Genomic DNA, 14,737 nt, shown 5'->3' on the forward strand with positions numbered 1-14,737 from the left:
TGTGTGGGTGTTTCCTCCGACAAACCCAAAGACATGAAAGCACTTCTAATTTAGCCATGTAAATGTGTGTGCATATATGTGTGTGTGTGTGTATGTGTGTGTGTGTGGACTGGCACCATCTACAGTTTTGTTTCCTGCCTTGCACTCAGTGCCACTGTTATAGGTTTTGTCACACTTTTTGACCCTCAATTAAATTACAGTACCCAGGTTTGAGAATATTATATATGCATATTTACATTTTTATTTATACTCTGTATATATTTTTCTAATGTTAGTCCTCTGATGATACAGTTTTCTTTGAGTCCTTGTTTTGAGCAACTGGCTATCTAATCTGTCAGTGTGCAGCCCTGATTGCCATGAAAATCCTCTGGTTGCCAATCTACACTTGTTACCATGGCAGATCATTGTTATGTGGCATTAGAAAAAGGATGTATTGTTTATCAGGGCACCAGAGAATGATGACATGTTGAGTTCTGGTTAAACATGCAAATAAGACCTTCACTGTACTGTAATCTCCACATGTAACAATACTTATTACTAACAACGTCTCTGTGCTTCTGGCAACCAACCCTGTATCAAGTGGAGTTAAAGGCTGTACATCCATTAAACTTGTTGACAATAAAACAGGGTTGTAAATGAATGGTGGCACAATGCTTACTGTTGCTGCCACACAGATGCAGGAAATCAAAGCCTCATTTGCTTAAAATCAGCAAATTTCTCCAGATACTGTATATCATTTTCCTTCACACATCCCAAGGATGTGCAGTGTAGTTTACCTCACTAAATGACTTCAAATTGTAGGGTGTGTTCAACTTAACAAGTGATGTTACTGGATCATGAAGCCTTGATGATGTCAGAATGCACAATTAATATCGCAAATGACCCTCTAATGACTTTTCAGCACATATCATGAGCATGCTGCATTCTGAAAACCCATTAACATGATGTCTAATGGCACTGGTGCCCGAACAAAGGCTTTCCAGGTAAAGCAAGTTCTCCTTGGCCCTTTTATTTTTGTTGTTCACTTCTGCTGTGGTATGACAAAAGTGAGACATCAGACAGACAAACTTTCTTTCTGTTTGTGTGATCCAAAACACACACTTTCCTGCATTCCTCCTGGCTGCAATGTGTGCATTGTACTTCCGAGTGACTACACTTTGGTAGTCAACTTCTAGCAGCACTACTCAGATTAACTCCAAATCCCAGCAGCCGCAGTAGTACTGCTTGGGTTGCTGAGGACACTGCAGGGCACACACACACACACACACACACACGGGACAATTTAGAATTGCCAATGCACCTAACCTGCATGTCTTTGGACTGTGGGAGGAAACCCACGTAGACACGGGGAGAACATGCAAACTCCACGCAGGGAACCCCGGTCTCCTAACTGTGAGGCGACTGTGCTACCCATTGCGCCACCTTGCCGCCCTTTGTTTAATATGCTCTTTATTATCAATTCATTTGGGCAGTTGTTTTACGTGCCTCTGTATATGAGACAAGTCAAGGCTGGATGTGTTTCCAAAGTCACTATAATAAAATAAACACATCGCTGCTTCCAGATGGTGTGAATGTGAGTATCTTTGCTACCACTAAAAGCTCTTGTATACACATGAGCCCATCCTTATAACTTGACTTTGTCAGAGTAAGTCGGAGGCCAGTCTGACTGAGTCGCTGAATCTAACTAAGATTGTGTACTGTGAAAGGGGCTTAAGATGATGATGTATGGGTGTATGCCACAAAGAATTGGCATTCCAAACTGGTGTGACTTGTTTGGGGCAAACACCCAGATACAACCAATCCACACAGTCACAGGTTCAAAGAAAGAAGTTTTTATTCAAGCAAAAAAACTTCTACAGGTTTTTATCACCTGATAGATCAGTCATAATTCCATTTTGTTTCTTTCCTTTCCTTTTCCAATTCCACTCTTCTCCGAGCAAAACTTGTCCACCTCTGTGGATGAGACGGAGTGGCTGCTTTTCAAGCCAAACCCTGGAGGGCTTCTAGTGCAGCAGCATTGCCATCTGGAAGCAATTCCGGGTCTGGTGGAACTTCTCCATAAGTGGGGAGCCTTCTCCCAGCAGCATCCCCTAGTTGCACCTGAGAACCCCAACAGGGCTGCCATTCAATACTACAACACCCATGCAGCCCTGTGGGTGTCCAAACAGGAGCCATAACAGGGGGACACTACCACCCAGTGTAATGGGGGAAGAGAAAGCCTTGGGAGGCAGTCGCCCTATGTCATTCCCTCGTAATGGTCTACTGATTAAGAAAGATTTCACTAATCAACTTGGTCAGGACGCCCATCCATCCATATCCTTCCTTTATCATTGCTTCCTGGCCAGGTAATGAAGCAGCCACCATGGCCGGGGGTAATAATAATAATAATAATAATTCATTACATTTATATAGTACCAGTCAACCTGTGTCTTCTATGACACTGACTGGTTCCTTCCTTGAGTGCAATGCTACCAAGACAGGCCAAAGCATCTGACACCCTTAAATTGGATTAATTGAAATTAGAAAATGGAAGAAAGGATTTTGCACACAATCATCTAAGTTATAGGTCTGGGGTTCACAACACCCAATGCACCCAAAGCATTCAGTAATATTCTATAGACAATTAAAAAAAGAGTTAATAATGGCATTAAATTACTGACAAATGGCAAAACTGTGAATAAACAAAGCTTTAGTTAAACTTTTGTCATAAAGCAGCAAGTAACTAATAGAAAATGAAAGATTTCAAAACCTGATTTTTTTAAAAACTGCATATTTATTGTGGTGGTATTGAGCTTTTTAGTTAATGCTCTCTATCTAGTTTAAAAATAAATTTAAATGCACATTATTTCATGTAGACAATCGCCAGGGGAATTTCTACAACACATATTCACTATTTATAAGACATAATGACAATAGAATTCTGCTTTACGACAGCAGCCTATCTTAAAATGTATTTCTGCCGTTCTGCTCAAGTCAGAATATATACAGCGTCTTTCCATAGTGAACATCATTCAAAGATTATTTATCCATATGGGAAAGTCTCATGTTGGTGTAGCACAGACAGATGAAGTGAATTGTTTAAAGTCACACTGTGAATCAACAGGGGGGATCAACCCCCCCTTTATAGTCCTATATGTTCGTCATTGGCTCACACTGCCTGCTCAACATCAGACAGCAGACATACCCACTCAATATCTTTTAATAGTGATGGGCTTAAAGTGCTAGCATGCAAGGTGTCTCCACAATTACCAACTATCCCTACATTGCATCTGAACACACTGACAGTCTCTAAAGCAGCACAGTCCCTTGTGAAGAGGTTCAGATCATTTCTCTTATTGCTGCTTACCTCTCCTATTACCACAGACAAGTGACACAAGTAGTAATATTTGCCTTGCATAGCAGCTTGTCAGCAGTTTTAAAGGGCCTCCAAACAAAAGATGATAAGTGTTTTGAGTCAAATTAGAAAAGAAACAAAGGCCAGCACTCAATAAAATTACATCATCTACATAGATAACTAGGCAAGATGGAGAATGGAGAGAAGCAGCTGAAACTGATTAACAACCCCCTCTGCTACTTAATTGACCAGATCGATATCCCGGAAGTTTCATTGACTTGATGCTGTACTCTAATTAAAAAGTCTTTATAATACAGTATATATATATATATATATATATATATATATATATATATATATATATATAAATCCTGCAATAAGAGGAGACATTTTGGAAAATTTTTTCAAGTCCCGCGAGATGAGACTTTGGCAATGAGAGTTTTTCAAGTCACGCCCTCCTCTCAACCATTCAACCACGCAAACAGTAATCATACCTCGCATTCGTGCGAATGCTTTTGACAGACAGTTTCTGCTCTCTCAGCTCTTATAAATTTTAAGTTCCCAATTAAAGAAGAAGTATTATGCCCAAATTTTATTGAAGAATTTCATCACAAAGGGTTATCAACTGAAGATATGAGTACACGGACAATCCTACCACTGAGAAACAATGAAATAAAACGATTTAACATGAAAATGTTCGATCGGTTACATGGTAAATTGGTTAAATGCATATCGATAGACTATGCTGAAACAGTTGGTGGTGATTGGGCGGAATATCAATATCCCAAAGAATATCTAAATATGTTAACATCATACAGTCTTCCACCACCCAAATTATTGTTGAAAGAAGGATGTACCCAAGAAAGGTAATGTAGTACATCTCCCATGCATAACATTAGAAATGCCATTCATATTAAAACATTAACAGTTTTCCTTTAGACAATTAACAAATCACAGAGACAAACGTTCAAAAAAGTCGGTTTATTTATTACAGAGAAAGAAATGAAATTCACTCATGGACTGTTATACGTTGAGTTGTCACGATGTAAGTCCAAACAAAGAATCAAAATTCAATGCAATATTGACGAAAATTTAATTCCAAATATTGTTTTTACTGAAATTTTACAGTATAAGTGTAAGTTTAAAAAGTATTTGCATGTTAATTTCAAAGACAAACAGAACAAAATCGTATTATGGAACGAATAACTCTAACGCAACATGAAACATAATTTATTTTAAAATTATTGCGTTTTACTCTTTTTAAATATAGTTAATTACTTGCTGTAATGTAAAATAGTTATATAATGCATATGTAAAAATTCCCATGAAAATAAAAATCTGTTTAAATTTTACATCCACATCCCCATATGTGAGCGACAGAACTGCAAAGAGGCTAGCGTGTGTGTGTGTGTGTGTGTGTGTGTATATATATATACTGTATATATATATATATATATATATATACAGTATATATATATAGTCAAATGTGATATTTATGGAGTCCAATGCAATATATGTCAAGTTTGAAATAAATTGGTTACAAATTGAGTATATGGTTAATTGATGAACCCAACAATTCACTGGCATCCCACTTAGGGTTGATTTCTGCTTTGCTCCCAGTGATGAATGTGGCCCCCACAACCCTGTATGGGTAAAAGTGAGATGAAAAGTGGAATGCCCAGCACTGAAACCTCTTGAAGCTTCTCCAGGGAGATGTGACCTCTAAAGGGTAAACCAGGAATTTCTTGTTACCACACACACAATGGGGTGAGGTGCTAAAATTATATTTGAAACATCCCACCTCCATGCTGCATAAAGTCCGGATGAGAATAAAAAATAATGTATCTCTGGATTTTTAGATGTTTATGTTACATGAAATAATTGAAGTGATTTTCCTCTGCCCTTCTCTTACCATTCAGTTCTTCAAATGTAAAAACTGAGAAGTGGTTTGTTCATAAAATCAATTCAAGCAGATTAGAAAAATATATGCCCTAAAACCAGCTTTTAAACTGTGTCATCTATTAAGACAGGAACAGGTCATTTAGCTCAGCATACCTTACTAATCGCTTTTTATCTAGTGTTTAATGAGTGCCAAGTCAAGGTCCAAAGGGTGACACCTCATTCTGCACTACTTGGTAAAAGGTTTGTTAAATTTATCTCTATTCACACTTGTGTCACAACTATACTTCTGAATTATTTACGGACAACACATTTAAGAGTCACAGATTTATCCATCCAATTTCTGTACCCATATAATCCAATGAAATTGTTGGGGGTGGGATGGAGTTTAGGATCAAGCCAAGTGTGCTGTATCATGGGACCAGAACAAGCATATAAAGGGTGACACATGAACCTCTTATGTATCCAAAATTTGGACAGAAGCAGTTGGCATGCAAATCTATTTATGGCTAAAAGACTTCCCTGTATATGGATTTGCTTTTTGATTTTTCCCTGCATTTAGAATTTGATGATACATAAGTTTGAATTCTTTGGCCACAGCAGAAAATCCCGAATCCCTTTTGATCTCCTGATTACGTTCCTAAAACATTTCATTATCTCATTCAGAGTCAATACAGACACATATTGAAAATGTGGTCATTGCTTTGCTTATTTACTTTTGTCTTTGTTATCAATAATTAATAATGTGTGAAACCTCCCTTACTTTACTGTGAAAATGAAGAGAGGAAGCATTAATTTTTATTAGAGTTTGCACAGTCTGTTCCTATGACAATGCGTGTTAGTAAACTTGCAAAGTCTCTGCTTCAGGGTGCCCTATGATTGACTGGAACCATGTCCAGGGTCCTTATGTGCCTTGCACCCATGGCTTCCAGGATAGTCTATGACTCTCCCCCATGACCCTGAAACTATACTAAAGAGTTTGGAATATGGGTGGGTGGGTCTCAACCTTTTTTCTGATTCTTGACTACACACAGTTTCTGTTGAATTTCTGTCTGCATATGGAACCCTGACTGTCTGAATAGATATTACCATTCACTTTGCTAACAGAAAATATTCTGTTTTCTCCTAGGATTCAGATGTACCTCTTGGTCATGCAGTCCCTTTGCCAACTGTTCCTGGGTTTCAGATGGGACCTGGCACTGGAGTAGCGGGTAAGACCAACTATGAATAAATTACCTGCCAGAAACATTTGTAGATCCCAGGCCTGTCATTGTTTTATGTGTGTAAGCCCCAAATCAGCACTTCGGGAACAGCATAGGGATAATCCTTATGTGTCTTAGTGATGAGTGTCCTCTGTGTCTTTGCTTCAGCAGTCCAGCAGGCCCAACACCATGCCAGCCATATGAACAATCAGGCTCTGCATAAACTTGTAAACCGATCAGGCCTATTGTTTAAGTAACAAGGGAATAAGTTGGCGACCTGCTCTCCAACGTTCACAGAGAGGTGCTGAAAACATTTCCTCTGTAGACAGTCACTTAACTTGTCTGGCAACATCAAGGAACAAAACATAAGGAAGTTTTTCAGGCTATTGCTTACAGCATTTTCTGGGCATTGCATACATTAAGCATAGATGAAGAACTCTTTCTTTTGTCCAGTACACTTTATTATAATTCTTCATTTTAAATCAAAAAGTGGCTGTCTGTAGCTAAGACATAAAAAACCAAAGCTCATCTTGAAGAACGTGTTTAAAAAATTATAATTGCAATGTGCCCTAGTTCACCTTCTGAATTTGGACACACTACCTTCCTGGCAAAGGCATCATGAAAATAATTATGTAGTAAGTGGTAGCGCCTTCCCTTAAAAGGCAGCCAGAAGCCATTGCCATAGGTTGATTTCTTTGAATGGAACTCTAAATTGTTCAATACAGTGAGATGAAAAGTGCAACTTGACGACCCCTCAATAGCCAAGTAGTAAGTGTTATGAATTTCTCCTCTGCATTTCTGTCTTCTTCTTCTTCTATTTCAGTTCAGCACGTGATTAATTGTAGACTAAGAAGGAATGATCAAAAATAGGGGACAGCGTCAGCAGCAATAAACCAGGTCAAGTAACAATTCAGGAAACATGGAACAAGCCTGACTGGTTTAGTGCGTGCCTAACGTACCATAGTTGGTTGTCATGGTGAACTTTCAAGATTCATGCATTTTTTTCCAATCATTACATACAGTTTTGATTATAAAGGTGTGAACAGGTGGCTAGCAGCATTTAGAAATACATCCTGACAGCAGAGGTGACCTAGAAACGGAAATGAAAAAAGTCCAGTAATTATACGCCTAAAGTCTAAAATGCAAACTGCACTGATGGGTAGAAAATCTGAAGTGTAACAAACAGCAGTTTTAATGGTCTGACTGTACCAATATACATAAGTATAAACGGCAGACATTGCTCATGGCAAAAAGACTGAAGGTCAAACAAAGAAACAGCTTTTATTTTATGTGTCACCTTTCGGTAGGGAAGCAAATCCCACGGCAGTATACCTTACAGATCCACAGTACATTTACTTTTTTTTACAATTTGCACACATGCTGGTTTAAGTGACTTGCTCAGGCTCACATAGTGGATTGGAGGAACCGACCTAGCAGACAATGTGGGGCAAAAGAATTAAAGGCAGACAGAATGGATGAGAGTGAATTTGAAAGAAATTGATTAAGTCAGAGTGGTCTAAAACATTTTTAAATTCCAAAATTCTGTTGTCACAAATAATCACACCAGACATCATAAAGGTTTGGGGCAGCCACCCGTGTAATGTATCCTGGCTGCAAATATAGTACATTTTCAAAGAGTTGTTCACAAGACTGAGTCCATAGCAGAACTTATTACAGGAGACAAAGGTGGAGGCTTTAAAGGCCCGTATAGGAAGTGACGTCACCAAAGGGGCCGGAACCTTGCACGATTTCCCAGGAAAGGTCTGTAGGGAACTGAGAAAGACAGTAAGTGCACTCCTTCGTCCCCTGGTTGGATGTTTTAATACAATTACTCACGCCCTTTAGCTGCCTCCTACTTGCACGTGTGTGACACTGTATGGGCTCATGAGCCAACAATAAAAATGACAAACAATACTGATTGGATATAATATTGACAGATAGGCAGTGATGTTGGATGGAAGAAATAAGGCTTATCCAAAAAACTAGGACAAATAGGAATAATGTAACTGTGAGATTTAATCAACGGGAGCTGATACAAAAACAATTCAAAAATTATGTGCTGTATGGGTCATTGTGAAAAACAGAGATTGTGAAATCAGCAATCAAAACTTTCTTCTTCTTCCTTTTCATCTTTTCCAACTTCTGTGTAGAGCTGATGTGCCTGATCAGCCTTCTGCAGAAAGTCGGTCCTAAACCTCTTCGCCAGTCAACCTTTTCCTTCAGATTTTCTTTTACTTTTTCCATCCACCTCCTCTTCCTTCCTCTTCCCCTGTACTTCCACTCCCATCACTCTTTTGCCCACGTATTCATTGCCTCTCCTCATCACAAGTCTGTGCCACTTCAACCTACTTTCCTGTACTTTCTTAAATATCTCTTCTATTTTTGTTGCACCTCTCATGGTCTCATTTCCTATTCTGCCTTTTTTGAAACTCTACACATCCATCTCCACATTCTAATTTCTGCCACATCTATTTCTTCTCCTGCACTCCCCTTACTGTCCATGTTTCAGCTCCATACAACATTGCTGGTCTTACAACTGTCTGAAAAGCCTTACCTTTAACCTTTGTCTTAATTCTTTAATCTCACATTACTCCTAATAATTTTTTTCCAATTTATCTATCCACATTGCACTCATCTCTGCATCTAACTTTCCATCTTGGGCTACATATTTAAATGTATCCACTCTTTTCAACAGCTCTCTCTGCCTGCTAGCTTCTGAACCCTGATCATCACTAAACCTCATAAATATTCTGTCTTCTTCCTATTTATCTTCAACCCTTTATCTTCCAAAGCCCTTCTCCATTCTTCCAACATCCTCTCCACCTCCTCTTTTCTGGTGCTACGCAACACAATTTCATCTGCAAAAAGCAGTCTTTTATTCCACAGCTCAACTCATCCATAACCAGATCAAAGAAGTAAGGACTTAAAGAAGATCCCTAGTGCAGACCTACTCTAACTGATATCTTGTCTGTTACCACGACACCACTTTTTAGTCCAAGTCCTCACTCCCCCATACATATCCTGGACATTCCTGACAAACTTCTCTGGTACGCCTTTCTCTCTCATATTCCTCCAAACCTCCTGATGTGGTGTCATAAGCCTTCTCCAAATCAATAAATACCATATGCAAATCTTTCTGTTTTACTTGATGCTTCTCTATGAGCTGTCTCAATGCAAAGACTTCATGAGTTGCTCCTCTTCTTGGCAAAAAACAAAACTGCTCCTTTCCTATGGTGATCTCTTCCCTAAGACTTCTCTTTATAACGCTTTCTTAAATTTTGATTGTGTGTGACATCAGTTTTATCCTTCTGTAGTTTCCACAATACTGAATATCTCTCTTCTTCTTTACAATCACGCTGTTTCTCCACTCCTCTGGTATTCATAGATCTTCTGCAATAGATCCCATAACACATCTACTTCTCCTTCTCCTAAACTCTTTTACACTTCTGCTGGTATTTCATCTGGTCCTGTTGCCTTTCCATTTTTCAATCTTTTCAGTGCCTCCTTTTACTTCCTTCTTCCTTATTCTTGGTACTAGGCAATCAAAAATCAAACACCAAAAAATGTACATCAAAAACAGAGAGCAAGAGGTCTTGCCCATAACAACAGTGTCTTTAAAATATTCACAATTTTTATACAAGTAATACTAACTTGAATGGGGTGAATACTTATTATTTATTTGGTGCTTTATTTTTGTAATTAGTTTATACCACTTTGTAGAGATCTATTTTCACTTTGATATTAAAGAGTTCTTTTCCATTGATCGTTGTTGAAAAAACTGAATTAAAGTGACAGTGGTAAAATGCTGTGTGATAATAAAATTTGAACCTTTACAAGGGGTGTATACTTTTCAGTGTTTTGCAAGTTCACACCTCACAAGAACTGGCTCAAAGTTCAGTTCCCTCAGATTAAAATGAATAAATTCACGTTCATAGTTCACCATTTCAATTTTGAACTAGTTCATGTTCAGTTCATTTTGTATTTTTTAAGGAGTGAGAATAAATGGCCAAGAGTTTACTTTTTTCAATTTTGCTTGCCTTATATTAGGGTATTACAGTGTTCTGGAATAAAATGCAATAATTATGAAGAATTTTTAATTTAAATACACTTTATTGAGTTATACCCAACAACAAACATGTATAACCATATACTGTATGCTAATATCCTCCCGGTCAAAAAGAAATTAAATAGATGCAAGTATACATATAAATTACTGCTCTATTTCCAACTGTATGACACAAATGGTGAGTGTGGAACCAGCATGTAGGTGAATTAACCTATTACGCTGCCGGTCAAAATTTGCATCACATATTGCATGTCCAGTGGGGAAACATATAAAGTAGCCTTGCGAAGTGCAACATTTTCCTTAAAGCAAAAGCAGAGCTTCACCGCATGCTCATTTCAGCGAGGGTGCAGCTTAAGCACAAGCAGGCAGACACAGACAGTGCCTATTTGATTTTACGTTATTTTTTCTGAATTCAAATAAATGGCAAAAAATTCGTACAAAATAAATATTTGTAAAAATCCACTATTTGTGCTTATCCGAATACCGCATTCAGATTCGGCTCCAACCCTACATTACAGGATAAGGCAAATCATTTAAACTGGACCTAAACCAGATCCAGAATGTCACATTAAACTGAACTCACTCACGTTCAAGTTCTTCATTTGCAAATACGTTATGTTAAGTTCATCGTTCTTAATAAACGTGCTGTTTTGAACTGGTTCATGCACGACACTGACACTTTTTATAGTCAATATAAATATTTTTTTTTTCCCTAGCTACACTTAATAAAACCTCTCTGAGGAAAAAAGCAAAAAGTGTGGAGGTGGAGAGAGAGAGAAATTCCAATTAGGTCAAACTTAATTAAACCAATGGCACCCATAGGCAGACTTGGTGCAAATATTGAAGAGCAGACAGTACCTATGAGGCAAAAACACAAGTGGTAGGCAATACAGACTGAATAATAGGTAAAAGGGCAAAGGATACAAAAAGACAAATGTACAAACATAAAAAAGTCAGTATAGACATACGGGACTCATTGAACGAAAAACTGAAAGGTGAACTGTGCAGATGACCTAAAAATCTACAGTGGTGTGAAAAACTATTTGCCCCCTTCCTGATTTCTTATTCTTTTACATGTTTGTCACACAAAATGTTTCTGATCATCAAACACATTTAACCATTAGTCAAATATAACACAAGTAAACACAAAATGCAGTTTTTAAATGATGGTTTTATTATTTAGGGAGAAAAAAAAATCCAAACCTACATGGCCCTGTGTGAAAAAGTAATTGCCCCCTGAACCTAATAACTGGTTGGGCCACCCTTAGCAGCAATAACTGCAATCAAGCATTTGCGATAACTTGCAATGAGTCTTTTACAGCGCTCTGGAGGAATTTTGGCCCACTCATCTTTGCAGAATTGTTGTAATTCAGCTTTATTTGAGGGTTTTCTAGCATGAACCGCCTTTTTAAGGTCATGCCATAGCATCTCAATTGGATTCAGGTCAGGACTTTGACTAGGCCACTCCAAAGTCTTCATTTTGTTTTTCTTCAGCCATTCAGAGGTGGATTTGCTGGTGTGTTTTAGGTCATTGTCCTGTTGCAGCACCCAAGATCGCTTCAGCTTGAGTTGATGAACAGATGGCCGGACATTCTCCTTTAGGATTTTTTGGTAGACAGTAGAATTCATGGTTCCATCTATCACAGCAAGCCTTCCAGGTCCTGAAGCAGCAAAACAACCCCAGACCATCACACTACCACCACCATATTTTACTGTTGGTATGATGTTCTTTTTCTGAAATGCTGTGTTCCTTTTACACCTGATGTAACGGGACATTTGCCTTCCAAAAAGTTCAACTTTTGTCTCATCAGTCCACAGGGTATTTTCCCAAAAGTCTTTGCAATCATTGAGATGTTTCTTAGCAAAATTGAGACGAGCCCTAATGTTCTTTTTGCTTAACAGTGGTTTGCGTCTTGGAAATCTGCCATGCAGGCCGTTTTGCCCAGTCTCTTTCTTATGGTGGAGTCGTGAACACTGACCTTAATTGAGGCAAGTGAGGCCTGCAGTTCTTAAGACGTTGTCCTGGGGTCTTTTGTGACCTCTCGGATGAGTCGTCTCTGTGCTTTTGGGGTAATTTTGGTCGGCCGGCCACTCCTGGGAAGGTTCACCACTGTTCCATGTTTTTGCCATTTGTGGATAATGGCTCTCACTGTGGTTCGCTGGAGTCCCAAAGCTTTAGAAATGGCTTTATAACCTTTACCAGACTGATAGATCTCAATTACTTCTGTTCTCATTTGTTCCTGAATTTCTTTGGATCTTGGCATGATGTCTAGCTTTTGAGGTGCTTTTGGTCTACTTCTCTGTGTCAGGCAGCTCCTATTTAAGTGATTTCTTGATTGAAACAGGTGTGGCAGTAATCAGGCCTGGGGGTGGCTACGGAAATTGAACTCAGGTGTGATACACCACAGTTAGGTTATCTTTTAACAAGGGGGCAATTACTTTTTCACACAGGGCCATGTAGGTTTGGATTTTTTCTCCCTAAATAATAAAAACCATCATTTAAAAACTGCATTTTGTGTTTACTTGTGTTATATTTGACTAATGGTTAAATGTGTTTGATGATCAGAAACATTTTGTGTGACAAACATGCAAAAGAATAAGAAATCAGGAAGGGGGCAAATAGTTTTTCACACCACTGTAAGTAGACCTCAAGAGTAGACAGGACAGCATAGCAATATGCCAGAGTTTTCAAAGGCACACAGAACTCATTGAACAAAAAACTAAAATTCAGACAGCCCAGAATTCGGCTTGCTTTAATAGAGCAAAGAGTGAAGAACACAAATGGAGAGTGTCAATTCCTCATTGACTGAAAACCTCACAATCAGACTGTAATGTTCTGCACATCACTAAATACTGTGTGACCATGAGCAAGTCAAAAGAAATGTAATCAATTATATCATAAATGCTGTAAGTCGCCTTGGAAAAAGGCATTAGCCAAATAAATAAATGTAAACATGCATGCAAACATTAAAGGAGAGACCGCACTCTTGAGGCTAAAACTGTAAAAGACATACAGTAATGAGTGAGCAAAATCCAACAAGACAGACAGTAAATATGAACCAAAATTTAAATTGAATCAGTATAATCACAATCTACAGGGATGACAGAACTAGCAGGCTTATGGTCTAATGGGTAGATTGTATTTATGTAAAAGGAAAAAGGGTTAAAGGTAATTTCCATGATGAAAAGGAATAAAGTTAAAAGGTGTAGCACTTCAGCTGTATAGACTTCATCTATGTGTGAAAATGAAAAGGAAAGAGCAGGTTGCATACTGTATGTGAGAAGGGAAGGAGAAAACAAAGTTAGGGCAGAAGTAGAAATTATGAGAGTAAGTAAAAAGAAGCTACCATTCGAGAAGATGAAGGCAGAGATTAAAAAGTTAGTCAGTCATTAAAACCTGGAGAAATACTTGATCCCAGGTGGGAACAAGCTTAGAGTCTTCTGATTTTTTTTTTTAAAAAGTGTCTTTGTGGCCCTGGGAGAGAACATAAACAGGAAGGTCACTGTAGCTATGATCAAGGGATGTGAACTATTTATTCCACAGTTGGCTTTTTAAGGTGTTTGATTTCAATGGACTGAATGTGTTCTCTGAAATGGTCTGTTAAACCTGCTCTGCCCACAAGGTTTCTTACAAGAAATGCAGCAAATAAGACTTTCAGATTGGCCCATTGTTTAATATTCAATTTACCAGAGGGAGCAGATACAAGGGTATTGTTAGCGATTCATTTGCAAGTGACATAACGGCTCCTGTTACAGCTAAAAGTGCCTGGTAGGAAATGTGGCTGTACTCTGTGAAGTTTGCATAGGTTAGGTAATTGAAGAAAGGAGATCAAAGGAGGGTTAATAAAGAAAGGCTCCCATGGAAGATCAGTCTGAACAATGTGGAAATTTTGTTTAATAAACTGTGGGAGAGATAGAGTGTCAGACTGGAAAGGAGGACCAACAGGATGCAGGTCTGATTATTGGGGATCCTCTTAAAGTCGATGTTATGAAGTCTACTCCTGGCTAGATTGTGGGCTCTGTCCACAATATGAGAAGGTTATCCTTTATCATTGAAGAAGCTCCTTAATTGTACTCATGTATTCACATCTGAGGAGCAAACAAAGTTCATGGCCCAAAAGTCCAATGTGCAAACAGTACTCATGGGCAAAGTGTAGATACTGCTGATGAAAATAAAGACTAAAGAGAGACCTGGCAGTATCAATCCGAAAAAGGGTGCATTGGCAGACACAATAC

General features: G+C 38.4%; 1 protein-coding gene across 1 annotated transcript in view; it reads left to right on the forward strand.

Annotated features, from left to right (window-relative positions):
• LOC120525907 (flocculation protein FLO11) overlaps positions 1-14,737 on the forward strand; it is a 77,371-nt gene that overhangs the window by 23,431 nt on the left and 39,203 nt on the right. The window contains exon 3 of the mRNA XM_039748588.1: positions 6,363-6,444. Coding sequence (XP_039604522.1) covers positions 6,363-6,444 — 82 coding nt within the window. The remainder of the gene's footprint in view (positions 1-6,362; positions 6,445-14,737) is intronic.

This window comes from Polypterus senegalus, chromosome 3 (genome assembly GCF_016835505.1).
Source record: "Polypterus senegalus isolate Bchr_013 chromosome 3, ASM1683550v1, whole genome shotgun sequence".
NCBI lineage: Eukaryota > Metazoa > Chordata > Cladistia > Polypteriformes > Polypteridae > Polypterus > Polypterus senegalus.